Source organism: Poecilia mexicana, unplaced genomic scaffold (assembly GCF_051168715.1).
Source record: "Poecilia mexicana isolate PSO_F unplaced genomic scaffold, ASM5116871v1 scaffold_12, whole genome shotgun sequence".
Classification (NCBI taxonomy): Eukaryota; Metazoa; Chordata; class Actinopteri; order Cyprinodontiformes; family Poeciliidae; genus Poecilia; species Poecilia mexicana.
In genome coordinates, this window is record NW_028263381.1 from 4,391,094 (window position 1) to 4,416,326 (window position 25,233).

Consider the following 25,233-nt stretch of genomic DNA (forward strand, 5'->3'; position numbering starts at 1 on the left):
AAGTGCTGTACACAATCTTAAAATACAAAATGCTGGTTGGTTTGGATAGATTTTCCCCCACCAGTGAACGAAATCATAATTTAAACATTTTGCTTTATATTTATTGTGATTATTTCTGTGTATTAACACATTTTTTTATATCTGAAACAGACCATTTGGATTTTTTTTTTTTTTTTGAAAGACAAGGTAAATATTGCTGAGTCAACATCCTGGCTGACTCCTACCAAAGAAGATTGCGTCTTCTTGACTGCTTTACATAATGCTTTGTTTCTCAATATAGTATTGGGCAGGATGAACAACATATTAAAGATGGAAAAAGGTTGAAAATATCAATTATTAACATGATGATTTTCATGTGAAATTTAGAACTTCGACAATTATTATTATCATTATATTATTATTATTATTATTATTATTATTATTATTATTATTATTATTATTATTATTATTATTATTAAATATATATATTCTCATGTTTTTAACCAAGGTTAATCTATACCAAGATATTTATTTTTCCACGCTTAAAATTAAATGTTTCATACTGCAGTATCAAAGTATTTCCGCATTCATAAGCTTTTATCTAAATTGTCTGTTTCTTATTGTTCAAGTTGAGTGCCATGGAAACCAAAGGGGGAAACTACCGCGTGCAATACACAACTGACGTATACGCATGCACGGACTACGGACAGGTAGTCTCGGGGTGTGTCCTCCAGCGACCGAGAGCTTATCAGACATTTTTTAAAGAGGAAAGATCAAGTGAGAGGCGACCAGAAGAAGAATTTCGAGTCTTGAGCGCACAGACATGGATTCAAAGTGGATATTGTCGCTTCTGTTGGTTATCGGCTGTGCTTTTGCTGTTAATGCACAAGGTAAGTCAAACAGTTTTCTTTGTGTTATGTCGACGTTTTATGGATATAGAGGGTCGCGAGGCACGGCTTTTACTGATCAAAGAGCAAAGAGGCTGCAATAATAAGGTTAATGTTTTATGTTAGGACCTCATAGAGTCACTTAGTAGGATTTTAGTTTTCACATGTTTGATTTGGTAAATTACAAAGAAACTACAATCTGCCTAAGCAAGAAAATAACCATAGTAACTACTATTTATTTATTAATTAACCATAGTAACTACTATTTATTTATTAATTAATTCTTTTGTAGTTTTAGAGTTTTACAGTTTTAAGTAAAAGAACGTGCAGCTTTCTATATATATATATATATATATATATATATATATATATATATATATATATATATATATATATATATATATATATATACACACACGTGTGTGAATATATAAGAAAAATGTATGTAGGAAAGCAAATGATATACTCCCCGCCATCAGCTGCTCTGTGTGATCTAATAAGTGTCTCCCGTCATTGTTGAGAAATTTAGGTGATTTATTTCAACATCATTACTGATAGTTTGTTGGAAATTTACAGCATTTGCTCAAAAGACTGTCCTACGACCTTTCCATGGATTCAATTTAGGGGTGCACTGATAGCAGTTTTCTGATCAGTCACACATTACCGATATTTAAAAAGCCTAAACTGCCGATTCCAAAGTTGGCCAATACTTTTTTTTTTTTTTGTCTGAAATGTTACTATTGTTAACTCCAAATGTGCAGGAATGACCTGGTGGGCCGCTCTGTCAGTCAAACTTCTCTCATGGCAGTGCAAAACAGGACAGTGGTTGAGTTTTAGACGTTTGTTGGTCTAGAAAAGATCGGTAGATAAGATCGGCTTCACATGTAAGTATCGGCCAATCACCAATCTCCCAAAATTAAGAAAATTGGTGCTGGTAAATTGGTGCATCCCTAATTCTGTTCTTGATTTTGTGGTGTGTTTGGGTCTGACATCCATCAGCATGACCCAGTTTCTCCCAAGCTTCAGCTGAGAGTCTGATTGCCTTACATATGATTGCAGAAAACCTCGCCTCCTTGATTTTACAGTCACTGAAATGTGCATAGTGTCCTGTGTCTGGAATACCAGCCCATATCACGCCTCTATCACCACCATTCTTTTTCAATGGTACAAAGTGTTTGTGCGGTAGAAGCCAGTCATACTTGTTTGATGCTTTTATGAAATTCTGTCTTAGACTGTAACCTAACGCTATAATGACTGTATTGTCTGAGATGGAGCTTGATTTCCCTCTAAAATTGTTTATGGGTTTCATATTTCCTAAATAAACACAATAAAGTATATTATTTTTAAACATGACTGTAGCTGCAACTACAGTCATGTGTTAAACATTAATGGAAAGTCATTTATATGTAATCTTTTAGAAGTATTCTTGTCATTTTGGCTGAGAACTTCATACAAGTCCTGTTTGAAGGAAGACATTCAGCCTTGCTCTACCACCGCCAAAATAATTCTGTTCCTTACTGTCATGTTTTTAGGGATTAACATCAAAACCTTCTTGCCTGCCTATGAAAAAATATAAGTATCAATTGAAGTCAAGAGATTGGAATTGGAAAGCCATAAGCAAACCACTAACCAGTGAGGGGAACCAGAGGAATGTAGTATACCATACATGAATCGGCTTTTACTCTAACATCTCTTTTATCTTTGTCTATTTCAGGCCGAAGTTTTATTGGAATAAAGACTGAGGATGGAACGGCTATTGATGATGTAGCATTAGCTACCCTGCAGAGCGGGCTTACCACCGTGTTCTTCCCGATCATCTACACCGTTGTGTTTGTGGTGGGGCTAACTGCAAATGGGATGGCCATATGGGTGTTCCTCTTCCGGACCAAGAAGAAGCACCCTTCCTCCATCTACATGGCCAACCTTGCCTTAGCTGACCTGCTGTTCGTTGTCTGGATGCCTCTGAAAATTTCCTACCACGTAAACGGAAACAACTGGCTCTACGGGGAGCCCCTGTGCAAAGTCCTGGTGAGCTTCTTCTATGGGAACATGTACTGTTCGGTGCTCTTCATCACCTGCCTCAGCATGCAGCGGTACTGGGTCGTGGCAAACCCGCTGAGTTCGCAGAGGAAGAACAACACAGTCGCTATCAGCGTCTGTGTGGCTGTCTGGGTTTTCATTTGGATCACCTCAACTCCTCTGTACCTGTACGATCACACAACTAAGATCAAGGGCACAAACATGACAACCTGCCATGATGTGATCGTCATAGGTCAAGATGGCAAAGATCTATACGAATCTATCAAGTACCCTTTCTTCTACTTCATGTTCATGGCAACAGTCTCATTCTTCATCCCTTGCATCGTAATCATTGTGGCGTACGTGTTGCTGCTCAAAACTCTGCGGAGCACAACGGTCGACAGCAATGCAACAAAGACACGGAGAAAAGCCGTCGTGTTGATTTTGGTTGTCCTGGTGACCTTCCTCATTTGCTTCGTCCCCAGCAACATAATGTTGGTGGTGCACTATGTCCTGGTGAAAACCGAAATGGAAGACAGAGGCTACGGCTTCTACATCACGTCGCTGTGTCTGGCGAGCCTCAACAGCTGCCTGGACCCTTTCATCTACTACTTTGTGTCGGACGAGTTCAGGGAGCACGTGAAGAACACGCTGCTGTGCCGCAGCAGCAGAGCCGTGGAACAGGAGAAGGCCGCGTACAGCTCAATGAGGTACTCCAAGAAGAACCGGTCATTCATGTCAGGGAGCACCAACACGGAGAACATCACCTGCTAGCGAGGGAGCACAGACTGTTCCACCCTGCGGGTGCTTCCACTCTTCTGCACTGATGTTGTCGTCCATCGTGAACCCGACCAAAGATGAAGTCTGAACCTTGATAGGACTGTAGCTTGGGATGTGTGACTTTATCAGGAGCTGCTCAGCGTTAAACTGTGAATCATTATATGTTTTGTTTTATGTTATATTAAATAAATAGACGCAAACATGTGCAGGTCATCTGTTAAAGACTGATGTTTGTGGCATGAGATGCATTAAGTGGGATTTTCCTGGACAACAGAGATTTCCCATGTTTGAGGTCAGATCTGCCGATTCTCATGTGTGTGTTTTTTAACTGTCGGTTTTGAATCAAACATAAAATGAAAATATTACGAGATTATTAACACTTATTCATTGAACCTGATATTTATGTCCATTCTCAGAAAAAGTCCTACTTTTGGTTGATGAGTTTATAGATTGGAAAAGGTGGACATTTCTGTTTTCAAAGGACCTGATGGATGTACATACAAAAAAAAATCTGTATTTATCAATTTTACAGCCGGTTGGTGCATCTTTTTATTTATACTACACTGGAAATAAATGTAAGTTGTATGTATTAAACGGCTACAATTACTCAGTCTTACTAGAAAATATAAAAAAAAAATACATATATTTTTTTTTACACATTTTTCATTAAAATTTTCTTGTTGCTGTTTTAACTCATTTTAAACCTTTTGTTGTTAAGCTTTTGATTGTTACATATTTTCTTAAATAAACAGAACAGAAACAGGGTTTCTGTGAAACTCCATTGTCCCGTTGCGTCATTTTGTTGTCCTGCGTGAGTCACGGGCCTGGTTGTCATCCGGCAGTCGGACGTCCTTTTCTTAGCTCGCTTAATCTTTCAAAACCCTTGGAATTTCTGGAATGTGCTGTGTTGAAATGTAGGGCACCGCAGCACACCTAAAATCTGGTCAAAGATCAAGGGATCTTTGACCAGATCCCTTGATCCCTTGACATTCCTCGGGGTTGAGGAATGTCAGAAGGCATGATGAGACACACTTTATAGACAAAGTCGTCATCTTTCTGGTTTCAATTTCTTCTGCATTTAGAAACTTGTGTGTAGACCTGGGCTTCTTTGCAGCTTTTCTTCCTGCTGCTTGTTTTTAATGTCACAATTTCAACATTTTACGGCTTCCACGTTCTCCTCAGAGTCATTCTTTCCCAAAACAACAACAAAAAAAGGCCTTGGTACTCCATTTATGGTCCTTCACGTTAAGAGAATCGGCAAGTGAACTGCGCTCGCCACACCTTTTGCAGGGCTCCGCCATCCCACAGAGAGCTGCCAGGTTCCTGTTTTAACGACCGGTCGGGGCAGAGCTGTGGGTAAATCATTGGCTGTGGAGTTTCACCTTACCCTTTGTCAACGCTGCGGGGCAGAAGGCCTTCCTTTCAGAGCGGAGCCACGCCCTGGTCACATTTGACGCAGCTCCTTTTCCAAGCACAGTTGTGGCGTAATGGAACAGAACTGCTGGAGGTTATTTAAAAATTAGAGTAGCACTTTGTCACACACAGCACGTCTGCAGAGGTTTTTGTGAAACAAACCAATGTAAACCAACCTACTTTGTTGTAGCTGGATAATGTGTTATTTCTATGCATCGCTATTTATTTACCTTCTGTCATTAGTTATGGTCAGCATATGTTTTGTATGGACTGATTACTTCTGTTTTGTTGTATTTTAAAATGTTCAACCAAGGACTGGGATCGCAAACAAGCCTTTGACTAGACAGTTTTTGTCCAAAACGATGGCTGCATTGTTTTGTCATGCAACAATGCTGTATCTGCTGTCCTTGACTGAAAACATTTAACTGTGTTTCTACTAAAGAAGCTCCACTAGGAGCTTGTGAACATGTTAATGTAGGAGAATGTGAAATGGAATCAGAAGCGATGACCAACTTTTCCATTTTATCCTCTAAAACAAGCTTTTTACTGACTTAATATGTCGGTTGTCTTTTTGGTTTGATTTTGACACGTGTATGTTTACAGAATTGGGTAACACTTTATTTGAAGGGAAGCTCATAAGACTGACATGAGACTGTCATATACATGACATAACACTTGTCATGAACATAAAGAAGTCTTTATGAATGTTTATGACAGTTTTACCGGTGAAACCTGGGAGGAAACCAATAAATTGTCCAGCTATATTCAACCTCATTTAGCTTTTGAACTTGATGCTGCAAACACAATGGAAATATTAACTTTTCATTTTTATTTATCTTCCAAATTATAATCATGCTGGTAATAGAAAACTGAAAAAGAGCTATATTGAGTTTTCTGACACAAATGGACACAGATACATATCCATTCACAATGGGCGTGTTTTTTTATTATAGGAAACATTTCATATCAAACAGAAAATATTAACCACCATTGTAGTTAATGGTAAAGAGTTACTGCAGAGCTTCAGGCCTTGCTGAGGTTTCATATCTGTGTTCAGAGTCTGTTCAGTTTCTGCTCTAACAGCTCAGAGTGTCTTCAGTCTGACTGAGGGAGGTTTTTGTACAGCTACTAATCACTGTGTGATCACGTCAGCACTATTTACTACACGGATATTTTTACAGTAATAAACTGCTACATCTTCAGCCTGAACTCCACTGATGGTCAAAGTGAAGTCAGACTCGCTTCCACTGCCACTAAACTGAGCTGGAATTCCTGATTGAAGCTTTGTAACATTATATTTTAGATTCTGTGGAGGCTGTCCTGGTTTCTGTTGATACCAGGACATACAGTCAATACTAGGACATATTGCAACATGTTGGTTTGTTGGCCCCCTGGCCTCTGTAATTTCCTCCTAAATCTCATAACTGGTTCTTCAATACTTTTTTTTAATAACCGATATTTATCCGTTTACCCCATGCAGAGGAATTTTGACCTAGTCTTTGCTGTGGAACGAGTTTTATTCAGTATCACTGGAGTTTTTTTTTGGATAGTCAGGCTTTTTTTTAAGCTCCACAATTGGACTTTGATTAGGTCGTTCTAAAACCTTTTGTTTTATTTTTTTTCTTTTGTGTTTTGAGCCACTCAAAAATGTACAGAAGATTTTGCATAGAAAGTGAAAAGAAAATTCATGGTGATAAAAGGATCAATTGAAACTATAGACAATAAAAAAAATCTTGTTTTCGCACTGAGTCTTTCTTTTCACTGACTCTGATTTTGAATTGTTGCCGTCTTTTTTATTTCAGTTCTCTGCACTGTTTTGGCATGTGTGGGAAAAGATGACGAAGTTACAGACATGCAGTTGAAAGGGTCCACCTTAATCCGAAGCCACCATTGCAGACCTTTTAGCAGAAAAAGATGTTCGCACAGTCAGCATAGTGTCTGCTTGTATAACCTACCCAAATGATATGCGGTCCTGAAGCCCCGCCCCTCAAACATGTCCACACAAGCTAAAAAGTAGTGTAGATAATTCAAACTGAAAAACTGTAACACTAAACAAACTGTCAGAGAGGAAAAACTGTCTTTGAAAATTGGTCATGAGTTATTTGCTTTATTGTACATATCTGGAGTTTCATTATCAAATCTTGTTTCACTTTTAGCTCTTTTCAGTGCTTTCAGTTAATATTAATAATTTCAGCAATGATCGAATTTTAAAATGTCAATCTTTCTCTTCAGTGTCATTCTTCAATTTTGGCATCATTTTAGACCCATACAAATGTAGCCCCAGATGATAACACACTACTATTGTGAAGTTTGACTGTAAATAACATGTTCTTTATCTGAAATGCTTCTAGTTTTACACTTGATGTAAAGAGAGACACACCTTTGAAAAAGTTCTTACTTGATCCCATGATCATTTGTCATGTGTTTCCGGTCCATTGTTTCACCTCCGTGACTTCTGATAGACATATTTGTACACATACTACTGCTAACATTACATCATATAACGGAGGCTCGCCTGCCACAGACTCAGGGATGAAGACTTTTCCTTACTGTTCAGATGTAGCTTCACTCAGGTACATAGATAATGGGTGAGACTTTCAGACACTCTGGCGTGTCCTAACAGCTTCCCACAACACAAGAAACCTGTTCAACCAGTTCTGACCCAGTCACCATTGCATGGTGGTAAACAACAGGTGGCACAAGGTGTTTTGATTGCCTGTGAGTCATTTTTATGTCCCATGAGTCACTTAGTTTTTGTGCAACCAAATATGGTCTAAAATTAGAGATGTGTTTTTGTTATTCAGGTTAATTTGACTGTCTAATTTAGGGATTGGAGTCATTTTTTTTATGCGGATGTGTGTATATGTGTGTGCAGAGAGGGTGACTTCTGCTGGCTTCAGAAAATAATGCAGGTTTATGGAAAAGTGTAGCAACTAATCAGTGTAAAAGTGAAGTCCATAGAATACCCCCAGTAGCAATAATTCATAATAAAATTACCCACGTAAAACTAAAAAGTACAATGTAGTAAAAAATACTCTTAACAGTAGATTTTTTCCAAAAAGTTACAGAAGTATATGTGCTCTGTAACTGTGTCTTTGAGTGAGAAATGAACATTTCAATAAGCGCAGCCACGTGATTTAATTATATGGTGAAAAAAGCGACTGTGTAAATAGACAAATGAATCCTAGAGATTTCTGCAGTTTTAAGTTTCCAAAACATTCCAAACTATTTTTATTTCCACTTGCAGACTTCACATTCATAATACGCCTCCCTGTGAGGAGCCTCATTAAGAGCGCTTTCAGCTAGAGCGTTTTGTCTGGAAGGCAGTCTCATGGATTAACATTGCGACCACGCTTGATTCGGCTAAAAGACGACCATTCATGTGTGCAAGTGAGAGGAGAGAGAGGACGAGCGTCCGTGCCACCGAATGCTCAAGATGAGCCACTCAGGAAGGTTTGACAACACAGATCTGATTTGAATGCTTTTAACTTTCCTTTCATTTGCATTTAATTCTTTTTGCAGATGCACAAAAAACAACCTGAGGAAACGAAGAGAAGCGGCAATGCATCAAGATATTCGGATGAACAAGAAGTCTTGAAAATGAGTCAAGTTTATTTGTATTAGCACATTTCAGAAACAAGGCAGTTCAAAGTGCTTTCCGTCATAAAAACATCATAGTCACCAACTGTGAAACAGGAAACAAACATTACATTTTGTCAAATCCATCATCAAAATTATTAATGCACATCTAACATGTTGATCAAGGTTCCACTTATTACTGATGAATAAGACAATCAGGGATAATATATACCATCACTTTCCATTAATGCAGAAAGAAACAATATCCGTACATTTTTAGCAGACAATTTAGGTGTAACAGAGAGATTTCCAACAAATTCAGTTAGTAAAAAATACGGAAGATCAAAGAAAGACAACAAAAACTGGACGTAGCTGCAAGAGTGGAGATAGAAAAAAACAAGAGTGTTGGAATGTGAGAAGGTACAAAAGAGTTTGAGTCAATCAGAGTCCTTTAGTCCTTTTTCCTCTTTCATGTCTTCTAGCTCTTCTGAGGCAGATTGGCCGGAGGCGGTTGGCACCGTGTTGGTTCCTCCGAGCCAGTCCCAATGGGAGAAGAACGGGGCAAAGTTGGTCCCCGGTCGCTGGTGATGAGCGTCATGCTTGGGGGCCCCACCCCAAAGGCCAAAGGGCACCAGGTTGTGCATGGCCCAGGGGAAGTCGTAGCCACAGTGGTCCTCGGTGGAGACGTAAACGTTAAAGACCATGAAGCCCCAAGTTGTGAGACAGTGGCACCTTAGCAGGATGGGGTCCACTGTCGCCCAGAATCCCACGCTGAACAGCTCCCAGCCAGAGAGGTACTGGGTGACCAGGCTGAAGGGCTGGTTGTACTGGTGGTGGATGGCGTGGAAGGTGCGGTAAAGCCAGGGAACACGGTGGTGCAGGAGGTGCCACAGGTAGTACTGGAAATCAAAGACGACCATGCAGCCCAGGATGCCGAGAAGGAAGCTCCAGAGAGAGGGGGCCTCCGGAGGCAACGGGGTCGGCGGCCTCCACAGCCACTGCGCAACCGCCGCGGGGAAGATGAAGAACAGGTGGTTGTAGACGGTGACGCCCAGGGTGATCCAGATGTTAGGCCAGGTGACGGGTTTGTCTGGATGCAGCCGGTAGCGGTTGATGGAGGGCCAGGTGGGAGCCAGCAGGTCCAACGCGGTGTAAATACCAACCAGGACGAAGTAGGTGGTGACCGAGAGGACCACGGGGAAGAGCGGGCTCCTGAGCAGGTCGTGGTTGTTCTGGTGGAGGTAGTCCCAGATAGGCTGCAGGACCAAGGCGTGGGACTCGCCCCCGGACAAGTTTCCTACAGCCGTCAGCCAAGACAAAGCCTCAGTTCTCAGCAGCCTGCTTGCGCTCATCACTGACGTGCCGTTTCTCATCCAGAAATGACCAAGCCAAGGGGTATTTTTAATTTTCTTACAAGCCCCGAAAGAGGGTAAAAAGAGGTCCTGAACGACTGAAAAGATCCAATTGAAAAGGTTCAGCAATAGCAAATTGTCTGGTGATGCCGTGCCAAATTGGACTGGCGGACTGTCTTCGCCTCTTATGTATGTTCAAGCCCCACCTCCCTACATCCCCACCACCCTCTGCATTCTAAGAGAAGGCTGTCTGTGAAGGCCCTTTTTGATGGGCGCCAGGACTGCAGCCAGGACTCAGGAGCCGGGCCACAACAGCTCTCATTTTTGACCCAAATCATGGAGCGAAAGCTTCCGCTTTTCTCGTGAATCTGACTTTGTCGCAAACAAAACCAGTGCAGGCCAGGAATTCGATTTCTGCTTACATGAACAATGACTAACGATTAAACACAACTCGTCATGTTGTATTTTCTCCCCTAATCCTTCATGTATTAAGCCTGTCAATGGATCTGTCACCCACAGTCTCTGATGATGAAACAAATACAGAATCCATACACACACACACACACACACACACACACCCACACACACACACACATACACAAACATACATGCTCATACACAACATCATGAACCCCAAAGAGTCATTAATCATGGAGGAAGTTGTCATGTACTGAAAAGAAGCGGACAGAAGTGGGGCAGCGACTGCAGCTCTCGTCTCTATGGTGTCACAAAATAATCCTGCAGAATTTTGACGTTTTGATGAATATCATGTGATCCAATGTGCTTCACTGTTCTCCACTTGTTCATGTTAAAATTAATACCTGTCACTTTGGACTATTTCTTACTCAGACAAAAATGGATATACCACATTTTTACGCAGTGAAAGACTGTCTGTAATCTGTTCTACCAAAATGATGCCTCATCTGTAGACTGTGTTATGTCTGCCTGTGGATTAATTCTTCACTCTTTCTGCACAGGAGTTTTGAAAAATGTACTCACTTTTTATGAAGGTTGTTGATTAAAATTGTTGCCAAAGCCCACCATAAACAACCACTGTTTAACATCCTTATTTCTTTTTGTAAGGAATTTTATAAATTCTTTATCAAACAGCGACATTGGCAGCTGATCACAGACCAGGCCATGTCATTTGACTCTGAGCAGAATATTTTTCATGTCGACCAGCAGAGGGCAGCAAAAATCCACTCCTGAACAAATATAGGCACTGAAAAGTTTTCATTTGTGAAATAAATTAAATACAGAAGAGTTCATCATACTGTGGCTTTTTTTTTTTTTTACATGTTTGTTAAAATTGTCACCATGTCGTGACTATATGGTATGAGACTGATAATCCAACCAAAAACAACCAATCAGAGCCAGGAGGAGGGCCTTAGTGCTCATTTACGCCTGCTAAATGTGCTAAAGGCGGGAAAGAAACGACAGGAAAACCATTTAAAAGCCGTCATCGGCGACAAAGCTAACTATCCATGCTAGCTGGTAGCGAGAGGGGGAGGAGCAGCCTATTTGCCTGGTTAGTGTTTTTGACATTGAAACAATAAAATAGCATAACATCGTTATGACCGTATATTCAAAACTCAACTTTATTTTAAATTAACAGCGGTGTAGAAAAGTATTTGGAGTGGCGTATGTTTTGTTTTCTTTACAGGCTTTAAAGTCTAATACTTACAAGTGTACATTTAATACTTGGACATGCAAGAATCATGCACTCAACACTGCAGTGAATCCTAAACATCAAGCAAATAGTTCAAAGTTTAATGAATGTAGTAGTAAGTATTTTTTCTACTAAGTCTACTAGTTAAACAGGGATAAACTTGTTGGTGTTATTTTTCATGCAGGAATAAACTGATCAATATTTTTGTTGAATTTGATTGGGTTTTTTCCCATCAACGCCTCAACGCCTGCAAAAAACCCAATCGCATGCTGAAATCTGAAATCGCTCAGAGTTGACTGAGTTTTGCTGTATCCATTTGAAAACATGTCAGTACCAGTGTTTGGGGTTTAACAGGTTGCTTCCTGCTCATTTACCATCTGCAGCTCTGAAGGGGAAACAGTTTCATCACCTTTAACAAATGGAAAATGATTGCCTTCATGGCAGTGGAAAAAAATAACAAAACAAAACAAAAAAGAAAAAAGTTGAAGGTGCACCTGACAACTTCCATCCCTGCGGTGCAGACAGAGGTGGTTGAAGGCTGAAGAGGGTGTTACTCTCCGCTGTCAGCCGTGACAGAGGAGGAGCCAGAGTGTTGGAGAAGGACCGTCAGACACGAAATGACAAAAGGAAGCGAGCTGGAGACGCTAAAAATAAACCCAGCAATGAGAGCATGGCAACTCGGAAACACAAGGTGAAACTGAGAAAGCGGCGACGAGACGAGGACAACGGCAGGGCAGGTTTCGATAGTCCTAATGACCCGTCCTTCTGGTTTTTATTGTATGCATGAGGAAAGGTTGGGCAGGATTCATAAAAGCACTGAATGAGGAGGAATAAGTATTGGACATGTTGTGATGAAGATGTTGGGTTCAACTTAAGTTAAGAAAAAATAAATCAAAACATATAAGCAAATTATGTGTACTGAGTGAAATAACTAAAATAACAAATATGGACTCAGATCAAACGGGTAGAGAAGTTTGAAAAGGTACTAAAGTTACAATCCATGAAACTATTAGGAGGAGGTGAAACCACCAAGAAGCAGCTGTTTGAGGTCGTTAGCAGCATAAGACTCACAACCTGTAACTACTAACATGGCTAAGACCAAAGAGCTGCCCAAAGACACCAGAGACAAAATGACAGAAAAAAATCATACGTCGTGATTTCTGGATTTAAAATAATTTTTTTAGATTATGTCTCTCTCAGTTTACATGCACCTAAGATGAAAACTTCAGACCCCTCAATGAGTTCTAAGTGGGAGATCTTGCACAGTTGCAGGGTGTTCAAATACTTATTTTCCTCACCGTATGTTATGTTACCAGATAAGTTCTGTTTAATCCTTTTAAAGGATTTCTGTATTTGTGTGTTTGATGTGAAAAATTTACTTGTATTTGTTTTTTGTAGATTTTTAACTTCTATTTACAGTTACATTTTTTTTTTTTTGCTTGCGTCATTTGGTGTTTGCATCATTCACATGTTTGCAACACGTTTCGCCATTCGTTGCAAGTTTAGAACCTGTCGGGCCACTGTAGGGAAAACATAATAAAAATAGCATCACAATCTTTCCTCAGTGGCATAGTCAAAGTCCAGGATTAAACTGAGATGTGTAAGGCTATAACAAATACCACATAAGTTCAACTAACAACGTAATCAGACTGTTGGAAAAGACATGAAACATGAATCAAGATGAGTGGAACATTTGTAATGAACCTCATCACTGACAGCAGGAACAGGTCTCAACCCATCCTTCCGTTGAAGAAGAAGAATAGGAGTCGCATCTGGGATGTAGCAAGTGATGCAGACGTGTGTGTGTGTGTGTGTGTGTGTGTGTGTGTGTGTGTGAAGGCCCCTGTGTGACTCAGGCCCTGATCAACTCCCACTGGGTCTCCTGGGTTGCGCCGGTGCATGTTTTGTTTTTCACTTAAGCGCACTGATTAAATCTGGAAAGATAGACAGTTACCATGCGCTCCTCACCTGTGGAATTAATTATCTCTCCGAAGATAGAGGATCGCCCGCCCGGCTCCTTCTCATTTCCGAGCAAGCCAGCTGCGGCACGACATTTGAGCAGGATTCTGACGAGGTTGGCGGAACGTTCTCTCATACGCGAGCGATCGAGTTATCTTTCTTATTTTGATCGTTTGTCCCTTTTTTTGTTTGTTTTGTTTCCAGGGGCCCACAGGAGTTATCTGACAGCAGAATGCCGAGCCAGCTTGAGGGTGCAATGGGCGCACTGATAACGGTTTTCTACAACTACTCTGGAAACGATGGAGATAAACACAAGCTCAACAAGGGCGAGCTGAAGGAGCTGCTGCACAGCGAGCTCACAGACTTCCTCACGGTAAAGTAGACCCACGCTGGGGACATGGATGTGGTTTCCCCCCGATTTTTATGCAATACATCAAATTTCTTGCTTCAGGTTGCAGACTTACATTAACAACTCGGTTAAGTTTCTTGTTTCTACCCAGTTATATGATAAGTGCAGTAACTTGCTTAAGGATATTTGGCTCTTTGGAGGAAGCGACATTTAATTAAGCAACGCTGTTTTTCAGATAATTTACCATTCTGACCTTGCGAGAGGAAATTGATTTTTACCGATTGCTATCCTGCAGTCACAGAGTGGACCCGCTGCTCTTACATCATCGCATGTTGACAGAGTAAAAGGGCGGGGAGGGGGAGACAAATAGGGTCATTTGAGATAAGTCCAGACTCTGGGTTCGTGCGACAGCGCCGCGGAAAGCCTGCAATTCCCAATGATTGAAGCCAGAAACGACCGAGCACCTCAAACCTCAGACACCTTCAGACGTCTTTCTCTCCGCCGCTCATTCTCCTTCCGTCCAGGCGGGCGGGAAGCCTCAGGTGCATATAAATCACAATCAGCGTCACCGTCATCATGAGTGGCCCCCATATCGACTCCAAATATAGACGTGATGTCACCACGGCCCTGTGAGCCACATTCACCCTTGAGAAAAAGACGCAACCGGGACAGGACGTCCACCGTCAGCTCATGCCGAGAGAGACGTTTGACCCCCAGCCGAGACGCAGGACTTGATGGATTACCATGTGTTCAGTACAGATGCTGATTAAAATGCTTTTGGCGTTTTTAGTTTTATGTTTGCTGTTAGGTTTTCCTCCAGCTTCCCCACCGCTGACGGAGCTCGGTACAGATTTGTTAGAATCCGGGAGACGCGGCCAAATTTGATTGGTTGAACTTAAGGGCAATCACAAATGATTGGTTGTTATTTGCTAAGATGCAGTTTCTGAACAAACTGAGCTCAAACAAGACGGAACAATTAAATTAGAAACGTCTGACTGGAGCTATTTTAGCACAACTATTAGAAAATGACGATTCTTTACTGCAGTTTCTCAAAGCAAACTTGCCAATTTACTTAAATTGAATATTAAACTATTTAAAGTCTTGCTGAAACCTTGAAATCAAGTGTAGTAGTACTCTCATTCCATGATGAGAGGACCCTGACGGTTTTGGGGTTCGAAGCAGCGGCTTAGTTTTCCAGACCTACTAAAAGACACTGACAAAATTTATTGCTTAAAAATTTTCATACCTTTGAACATATTTAGAAATTATTTTCATTCGTTTTGACATGAATGTCAAAATGATTCATAGTTTTCTCAATAATCAGAGGAGAAAATCTGTCAATCAACCTCTTCCATTTTTTCTGATCGAGTTCTGAGTCTTGGAGGTTGGAAGGCCTCTGTCCCATCGCCCTAATCTTTTACGCCCTTCACAAATCAGATTCTAATCAGACCTCCAGTTCCAAAACATTAATATTCCATTTGGTGGAAAAAATAAATGTTGGTATGAAAACTTTATGCTGCATTACATGAGCTCGGCAAAAAAATAGCCAAGTTCTAACTCAACTTCAAGACAACTTTAATTACTCAAATTAAACCAGTTGGGTTTGATTTTATATTCACACAAAGAAATATTTTCCATTTATAGTTTTTAAATTGTCATTTCACAATATCTGCTTGATTCCCAATTCATAAACAACAGCATGATGGAAATTAGTTTAGGATTCTTGTCCTATAATCCTCATTTAAATCCAACCTGTTCACAGTTTCAGTCGTGGTTTATGACTGGAGTCCTGATGGGCAGCAGAATCACGGATAACAAACACCTTCATTGTTTTTCATGAGATTGTCAGATTTTTCCCCCATGTTGAAAAGAAACAAAGAATTAAATATGACTTAAATGCTTATGAAGCTTTCTGAAAAAGGTGGAATGTAAAGGTTTATCCTCACAACCACAGATAAGATTTGTTTTTCAGTAGCAGCAAAGGCTTCAAGGTTAAGAAGCTTAGCGTTAGCGCTGTGGCTAAACTAGCTAAAGCTGGATCCAAACTCTAAATCTTGCTACAACACATAATCTTTCTAGACTAGACGTCATTGTAGTTCACCAAACCAAATTATTTAGTGATGTGCTACACATCCTGTGTTAGCCTTACTGTTCTTTGCTAACCAACACAGTAAAGTTCTAGTGAAAATCATACCTGATGTCTGCTCATAAAAACACAGTTACTGTTGTTAGAATTTGTCTTTCTAATAAAAATTACATTCGCAAACTAATATACTCCAAAAGGAATTAGTTCAGAGCAGACTGACTTTAACAACTCAAACCGTCTCGATCAAACACGACTTACAGCAAAGTCACATTCCACGCTTCTATTACATCAGCGATGTTCTTCCCTCATGGTTTGTGTTTTTTGACACACTTTGTATAAAAAAAAGGAGAATAAGACACAATTTGACATTTCCTCGATGTTAAAGAATAGCCTTTAGTGTCAGTTTGGACCTTTGGTGAAATGTTGAGACTGCCTCCGAGGTCAGGAGGCTAAAAAAGGAAACGCGTGTGTCTGGGGTCATTCGACAGCATTTTCACTCTGCTCCCTGGTGGACAGAGATGACAAATTTGTACCAAGTCCTTAATTCCAGTAATTAAACCAAAGCGGCAAGATGGCGAGACGAGAGAACCCTGCAGAAGATAGTGAGACTCTTCAGACCATCAGGCAACCAAAATGGCAACAGCAACATAAGAACCATCAGAGTAGGGAGGTACTGATGCCACTTCTTTATAAACAAAGTACCTACATTTGAGTACGTATCAATATTATTCCTATTTAAAGCCATTACATTCCGTCCACTTAATTTGAAACAGGTTTATTTTCAGTCAAATTTTAGTGGGACTGAATTCTTAGTACACTTTACATGTAAAGAATTACATTTTTAATGCAACCAATGGTTGTTCCATAATAACATTTGTTACATTCCTTCTTAAACAACCTGTCACTGAAATACAGCTCTTAAGTTCACTTGCCTTTTATATAGGAAACTCTGCATAGTACAATTGTCGACTATCCAGCTTGAGATCAAATCGACGAGGGACACCGGGCTAACACTGCTTATTCAAATATGGCGTAGCGACGTCGTGTATCGTAGCCAATACCTTATAGGTTAATGTTATTGTACTTTAGCTTCAGTGCACTCAGAAGATATCAAACTCACTCTTATGGACGGCATTGTACAAGGTAAACACCTTTATTATTTCCACGGTGTGCAGGTGTCCATTGACCTCTTTGTCTGATTCAGAGTTGGCCACAGAGCTAGCTGTTGTAGTTTCCTGCTGCTGTTGGCAAACTGCTTGAAGTCTCCGTTTAGATGAAGCAGCTCTTCAGAAACCTATTTGTTGCAATCAAGTAGCTGCTTGTTTACATGACACCAAAGGGCCAAAGTCTCTCATCCCAGCACCTTTTGAAGCTAGGTCTCGGAGTGAAACTTTTCTATAACACTGCCTCTGTGTGAAGTATTCCTCTGGTGCTAAACAGCTTCCTGCCTCAAGCCGTTAAAAAGCTGAACTCTTGTTGAGATTAAATATATTAAACATGACATGATTTTGGTTTGAATTTATGAAGACAACTCATTGAAGGTCTTGAAGGTTTTCTAAATGGTAAAGAAGGGATCTGACTGATCAATACTAATGATTTTCTTTCTCCGGTACCAATCGTTAAGTCGCATGAGCAAAATTTAATCAAGATTTTTTTTTTTTTTTGCCTTACTTTTTTGTCCTTATTTGTGTTTGTTCACAGTCTCAGAAAGATCCCATGCTGGTGGAGAAAATCATGAACGACCTGGACTCCAACAAAGACAACGAGGTGGATTTCAACGAGTTTGTCGTGTTGGTGGCGGCCCTGACCGTGGCCTGCAACGACTTCTTCCAAGAGCAGAACAAGAATGCCAAATAGACACCTGGAAGCAAATGTAAACCTCAAATCTGCAGTTTAATCACTCGCGTCTCATATGTGATGCATGTAGGATGAAGCCTTCACTCTTTTAAGACTCCTTTATCTGCTTGAAATAAGAGTAGTTGCTACTGCTAATTAGCTCTGTGACATTTCCCTTGAAAAACATTGTCGTCATCTGAAACCGTATCTGTATCCCCTGATTGTGTCCCAACAGATGCCCCAGTCAACACTCTTTCCTTCTTCCTCAACTTTAAATGTCAAATGTATAATATCTGATATTTTCCCTGATGGTTCATTAGGCAGGAAACATTTTTCTCCCCTGTCAGTTTAGCTCTCAGCTCCCAGGAGAAATGTTCTCCATCCCCTCTGTGCGGCGAAGCTAGAGTCATGGAAAAAGTGTACGCGTTTAGCAGTGTTCCCTTCTACTGGATATTCCAGCTCTTGTTTAGATGCTCGTTTCTTTCCAAATGCTATTTGAATGTTTGTTTTTTTTCTAATAAAACTATGCATCTGACTTCAGTTCCAATTTATTCTTGAAAGCTGCTGTGTTCACGTTAAGCTTAAGTCTAGTCATTAAGGCTACTGCATCATCTGTACCATAGACTGAAAAAACAGAATGAAACTCCCACTAAAATTTTTTTAAGTTGTTACGTGTGATCAAATTAAGTTTGTCAGACTGACTTTATTTACGCTTCTTTAACATGACAACATAAAAAACTTAAAATATTTACTTGCATAAACTTAAATTGATTACATGTAACAAATCAACAAATTTTTTAAAAGTTGGATCAGCTGTTTTCTTTTTTCAGTGTAGAACCTCTTCTGGGATAAGTATTCATTAATACACTTAAGGTTTATACAAAACAATAACTGAATAAAAGACAGAAATTGGTTAATAAGATCAAGGATAAAATGAGAGGTCAAGATAGCCATATTTAGTCATAAAGCAGTAAACAAGAATTTAAAAAGAAGCTACATGAAGAATTAATAGCATTTTTTATGCAAAATTTAAGAAAACAAAACAAAAACTCTGTTTTATATTTTAGTTGTATGTCTCTGGTACCAGAGTTTGGTTCTGTCTGTTGAGGACCTGAAGTTAAAAGACTTGGAAAAAGTAATACCAGACTTTCAAAAGTAAAAAATGTATGACTTTTGTACATTTTCTAAATTTCCAAGCTTTTCTGGAATTTTTTTTACTTTTGAAACTCAGAAATTTTCAAACCAAAACATGACAATTTTTTAGATTAATCTAAAAATTTCTGAGTTTTTTGGCAGAATTTTTTCTTTTAATCTACAAGGGCCCTAATCTACCATCATGCTTATTCAGGTACGTATGCCTAGAGGTAACAATTTTAATCCAAGGTTTCCTAAGCAACCCAAGCAGTTTCATCCCTATCAACTTTGGTTTGATACTTGAAACTAAATATTTAAATCTTTAACGCATATGTCTTTCAGAAGGACCACGATCCTAAACACTGATTAAAACTTGATTAAATGTCAAAATTTTTTCACTCCTATTAAGAAATAGAATTTTACGACGGAATTCTAGTGGCTTGGTAGATAGGAACAAAAAGAGTACACTTCTTAAAAAAAAAACTTAGTTTAAAATTTTAGTCTTTTTAAACAGAAAATTTCTAAGTCGAAATTTTTTGACGTTTGAAACTTTTTTCTTAGCTAATTTTCTATCATTTCAACCTCAGAAATTTCCACGTTTTTTTTCTAGAAACTGATATCTTAAAAAATTAATTTGGAGGATTTTGTTTTTAATCTACGATAGCCCTAATACTCCGTCGAAGAATCGTATTGTTGAAATGAAAGCAAATAAACCATTAGCGCGACACTAATGCTACATTCATGCTAACGAGTAGTGAACGTAAATCTCTAACCAGAGCTAACTACGGAGGCTTTCTCCCGCTCTCCTTCCGTGGATAATCTCTCCGGGCGAGAAGCCGCCTCGTGTTTTTCGGGAAATAACTTGGCAGCTTGTGTACTAGTGAAGCGTGGCAGTCGCAGTCCTCACCGACCACCTGGGTCCTGCTTCATCAGCCAAACGAGCTGACACGTCTTCCCCCCTCAAGCAGAGCTCCTAATGTTCCCGGCTCAGCGAGGACAAAAGTGACTCGGGCTGTAAGGGTTTTCCTCTGTAGGTCCACTTCCCAAAATACCAAAAGCAGACGGCTAATTTGCTCTGACATTCTCCGCGGTGACGTGGGAGAAAACTATTGAAATTAAAGCGTGAGTGTGGCGCTTTTATCCAAGCAGATGGCGCCTGCAAAAAAAAAAAAAAAAAGAAAAACTCCTCTCTATTACAATGCAATTTGTCTGTGATTGGCAGCAATCAAACGGAGGATAATCATCTGTGGGAAGATGCCATGAAGTAATTATGTTTTTTTTTTTTTTTTTTGCATTTATAAAAAGGTTGTAATCAATGCTGTGAGTGTCAATTCATGATTTTCAGATGTGGATATTTATATTCTCAGTCTTATGATTGCTATCCTTTTCCTGTGGATGTCACTTGCCAGGAAAAAAAAAGAGAGAAACTTCCAGAGTTTCGTCTTTCCTGGAGATCATAAAGTTTGAGTCATGGACGTCTCATTGCTTCCTGGGTCACTATAATCATTTTGTTTGTGTGGGAGGAAAATTACTCCAATTATACAGAAAAAGATCACAAAACAGTTCAGGCGACAATGTTTGCACCTGAATTTGCGAGAGTTTCTAACCAATAGACGGTAATTTAAGAATCTCGAAGGAGAAATGATGGAGTGAGTCTATTTTTTTTAATTCAACAGATGTGGGATGCTGATGCAGATGAAAGATGACTTGAGAGGCAAACAAGCTCAAGAATATTCTAAATAAGTTGAAAAAATGTTTGCAGCCACAACATACAGAATCACAAATCTGAAAGTGTGCCGCTCCAGAACACCCTCCTTGTTGTCTTCAAACCATTTCTGTGTAGCTTTAGCTGGATGCTTCAGGCTATTCGTTTAACACCTTACAGTGTGAAAGCAAACTGCACCAGCTGAAATTGTAACAAATGTTGCAACTTTGGTCGAACCAAGTCTACCAAACTATCAGGTGTGAAAACATCCTTAATCTAATTTGGTTCCACAAAACCCTGGGTGTATTTTGAAAGCTCACATGTGTAGGACACTGATTGCTTGAATGGTGACTCATAAAGTACTGGGCATAGCTTTGAGAGGGGTACTCTTTCAGACTTTCTTATGAAAAAGTTTTGACATTCTCCCACCAAAAATGTCAAATTGGGTTGAGTCGGGCTGTTTAAGCTGATTTTTGCCTCTGGCTTGTTGTACAAGCAGAAACATTTCCCTTAATCCCTTCAGAGTCCTGCTGACTAGCCTAAAGCGCTGTGTATCTTTGTTGGTGTTAACCTTTTTACTGTCTTCACTTTGAGCTTTCTTCTTTGTACCAACTCCTGTAACATTTTTGCTTTTAAAGGCAAAATGCATCCAGGAGTTGGTGGAATTTGCTGATGACGGACTGGTACTTTCGTTTGACTCCAGATTTTCTTCCTCGACACTCAACCTTGATCCCTGAAGATTGTGCAGCGAGTTGATTGAGTGAGATTCATTTATTAACGATTGAGAATTGCTCTCACTTTCATTCGTTTGGACAGCAGCTCAGATGTTGAGCTGTGGTCGCAATGTCTTAATGGAGAGATGGCGTTCATTTCCATCGTGTGTTGGTCCCCCTTTCAAAGGTTACGAGAACAGTCTCTCCTTCCTTCATGTGACATCCATCCAAACGAAACTGCCACCTGTGACAAATGTCTTTCAAAAAAGCCTCCAGCTTTTATCTCCCCCATGCTGTCCATTCTTCTGTTTCGTCACTTTGTGCGTCACCGCTTGTTTCATAACTCATTAGGAGTGACCTGTATGTTTCTCCTTCTGTGTGTGCGTGCAAAGCGCTTTCCTTATCTTGGCTCATATGTAGGACTGCTTGATTAGTTTATAAAGTGGGAAGACAGATAGAATAAAGCAAACTCCTGTAGGGGAAGTGAAGCGCTAAGGGCTGGTCAAACATTGGTAGATGTCGGAATAACAGCGCCTTACTTTGTATACTTTAAACATGTTGTTTCTTCAATACCCACATTTTCCCAATCGGCTACTATTTCACCACTAAATATCGTAGTAAATTCATAACCGTGAATGTCTATGAACTTTACTGGGATTTTACGCAATAAACCAACTCAAACTAACCCTCTGTCACCCGTAAATTAAATCAAATGCAACCAGTTTGTTTGAAAAGTTGCTCTGTGTAATCTAATCTCAGATCCAAAAAGCAAAATTAATCAACTAAAGTGCTGCATGTCGATAAAAACGAGCTAAATTTGACCACCCTAAAGCATTCTGGGATAAATATTTCCAGTTCACAAATTAAGAAAACGAAACACATTCTTTCACAACCACATTTATTATAAATTATTCAAGGACGTTTGCAAAGAATTAAACTAACTAAATACAAGTAAAACCGAATTAGCATTCCTTCTAGGTTTGGGATGAAACTCAAACATCGACTAAGAAAGAAAGATGTTCAGTTAAATTTAGGAGGTCAGGACACTGCCTGAATGCAGCCGGAGGCGACTGATTGGTTGCCAGGTAATTTAAGACCTCACAGATGAATCGCACAGTGATAATTATGCAGAGGACGTCTGCGCTGAGGAAAACCATTGACAGCATTCAGAGACACATCGTCTTCCTGCAGTTAAGAAACAAAATCAGAAGAACATAAAACTGAAAAGCATGACTTTATTCTATATTGCTATTTTCTTATTGTGGGTGTTTGTATGGACAATAAGTGTAACCTTTCCATAGTTAAGTGTCGTATACGAAACATGTATGTTCATGTATGCAGTGCCTTAAAAACTAAAAGCCTTAAAAAGTAACAAAAATTAAGAAAAACAGTACAACAGTATGTATGTTGTAACAGGGAACAGGCAAAAAATCAGTAAAAACAAAAAAAGTATGGAAAAACAATTAATTTGTGGGCAAACAATATTCTAAGATGGGAGTAAATCCTAACTAGTTGCACCTCAATGATGAGCTTTTTTACTTAGTTAACTAAGTTTTATTTCACCAAACAAAACATTAAAGAACAATTTTTATTAACATTGAAGACATCAATAAGAAGTCATAGTTTTGATAACTTTTGACCCCCCAGTTCCTGGTTAATCCAACCTTAACTCAACCAAACATACCTCAGGTTCACTGTAACACACTAAAACCTTCTTCCAGCACAATAAATCCCAACATATTTTTGTATTATATATTTTTCTCAAACAGAAACGTGACTAAAAGTGACTTCTTGTCTATTAACTATAGAATACAAAAAAGTTTTTTTCTTATTGTGATATTGCCTGATTAAAACCCTAAAGAGTTAAAAATATCAGCATCCCACTAGAAATGCTCTAAATCCTGATTGACTAGGGTTATATTTAGAATTTTCCAAAAGTTATTTTTACATATAAATGTATATATAGTGATAAAAAGAGTGAAAGATTTGTTTTTAAAGTGTAAAAGTTCCTATTAAATGAATGAATATGTATTTAGTGGTATTTGGAGAGGCACAGCGCCAAGCGTCTGTATCTGTTCGGAGCTCACGCTGAGAGACAAATTGTTGATAATCTTCCCATCAGAGATGCTGGATTCAAATGTCAAGTTTAATTTCCTCAATCTGCAGCGCGGTAGCCAAGCTCGGTGTAACTACCATCACTGACAGCAACCTGTCAGTCTAAAACACGGTTCTGTCAGCAGTAATTAAAACATTTCAGTAAACCAGATGTGACTGATGTACGGCTTCAGGCCACAATTTAAATAACTAAATTACTTTTATATTTAATGGCCGGACCGCAGGGTGCAACCAGTGAATTCCATTGTCTGACGGCGGGAATGGACAATTGAACGCCTCACTGAGCGTAAAGTATCAGAAATTAGGTTTAATTAATTCATTTCACCTTTTTACACAACATACATCAACTCAAACCCCTTTTTAAGTGAAAGAGCTCCAATTTAGCTAAGTTGCATTGGATTCAGTCCGTGTTCATTTCATTTAGTACAATTTTCTGAAATCCAACCCAGTGGAATCAAATCTAATCGCAGTTTAATTTGGGAAAAAATTACAAGCTATGGCAATCAGAGCCCATTCATTCATATGTATTCATAAAATGATAGTTGCTTAAAAGTTATCTCCTAAAAGAAACCAGCAGATTGCACTGAAACGTCACTGACACTCCAGTTAATGAGCATGAGGGGACAGTGGGAAGGAACAACTTTTTCTTTTATTTTTTTACTTTCTGAAGGAAAAAAACAGCCTGGCTATGAAACAACATTTTATAGAAATGCAGATGTGTTTGTATTTTTTTTTTAAAACTGAAAAAAGTGTTACAAGGAAATACGTTTTTATGTTTTCATTCCATTTTACTGAACTTTCTTTTCTCCCAAAATGCACAGACCCATTCAATAAATTTGAATATTAGTAAAAATATTATGAATATTTGTACTAATATCAATAAGCATTCTAATATTAGTAAGATATTAGTATTTCACTACTAATATTAGTAATATTGTACTAATATTAGTAAAATACTTACTAATATTTTACAGCAACTTGTAGTTTTTGTATCGTTATTGTTGTAAAATAACAAGCCATTAAAAAAACATAATGTAGAGATTACTCTGATTAATGATCCCAGTCAATAAATGACTTGCAGCAAAAAGTTGAATTTGTTTTTTAGTTTGTTTTTCTTCACTTAAAAATATATATATTTCTATTTCTTCATGAAATTCAAATCAATTTATTTACATAGCGCCTATTCATAACAAACATCATAATTTCAAAGCACTTAACTCAAATCTGAAATATGAACAAAATATGTAAACCGAAACCAAAATAATGTGCATAAAATGCAGTTTATGATCTTTTTATTTATCTAAAACTAATACTTTCAATGTGGCCTAAAATCAGGTGTTAATCTTTTTTTTTTTTTTTTTTTTTAAGCATATTTGATATGTTTTGCATATGAGGAGCCATAGAGGTGAGCTGGTGGTAGTTTGGGGTCAAATATGGAATAATTCCAATCGTATTCAGTCTGCTACTCGGCTTAAATTCAATTTATTGTCAGACCAGCAGAGGGGAATTTTACAGCATCAAAACGCCGTTTGTTTGGTGCCGTTCATCCCAAACTGTGGCTGCAGGTGTCTATCAAAGATAATGTTCCTGCAGGACTGCGTCGTGTCAGCCTCCTCCGGTCGGAGATCACCTCCCGCTTTCACCTGCTGTCAGAGTGG

The 25,233-nt window shown here is 39.1% G+C and overlaps 3 protein-coding genes across 4 annotated transcripts; 2 read left to right on the forward strand and 1 right to left on the reverse strand.

The window, feature by feature from the left end:
- Positions 1 to 714: 714 nt before the first annotated feature.
- Positions 715 to 4,446, forward strand: LOC106928733 (proteinase-activated receptor 2-like). Its single transcript, XM_015005187.2, has 2 exons — positions 715 to 869; positions 2,581 to 4,446. Exons 1-2 carry the CDS (start codon positions 803 to 805, stop codon positions 3,657 to 3,659), a joined length of 1,146 nt encoding a protein of 381 aa, XP_014860673.2. The 5' UTR covers positions 715 to 802; the 3' UTR covers positions 3,660 to 4,446.
- Positions 4,447 to 8,724: 4,278 nt separating this feature from the next.
- Positions 8,725 to 10,087, reverse strand: ch25hl2 (cholesterol 25-hydroxylase like 2). Its single transcript, XM_015005191.2, has one exon. It carries the CDS (start codon positions 10,028 to 10,030, stop codon positions 9,095 to 9,097), a length of 936 nt encoding a protein of 311 aa, XP_014860677.2. The 5' UTR covers positions 10,031 to 10,087; the 3' UTR covers positions 8,725 to 9,094.
- Positions 10,088 to 10,130: 43 nt separating this feature from the next.
- Positions 10,131 to 18,443, forward strand: s100z (S100 calcium binding protein Z). 2 transcript variants are annotated; one of them, XM_088010783.1, is made up of 4 exons: positions 10,132 to 11,537; positions 13,673 to 13,752; positions 13,842 to 14,010; positions 17,774 to 18,443. In XM_088010783.1, the coding sequence occupies exons 3-4, from the start codon at positions 13,870 to 13,872 to the stop codon at positions 17,927 to 17,929; spliced, it is 297 nt and encodes a 98-aa protein (XP_087866909.1). In that variant the 5' UTR covers positions 10,132 to 11,537; positions 13,673 to 13,752; positions 13,842 to 13,869; the 3' UTR covers positions 17,930 to 18,443. The 2 variants fall into 2 exon arrangements, with proteins under 2 accessions (XP_087866907.1, XP_087866909.1); XM_088010781.1 differs by lacking the exon at positions 13,673 to 13,752 and having other exon boundaries at positions 10,131 to 11,537.
- Positions 18,444 to 25,233: the final 6,790 nt, after the last annotated feature.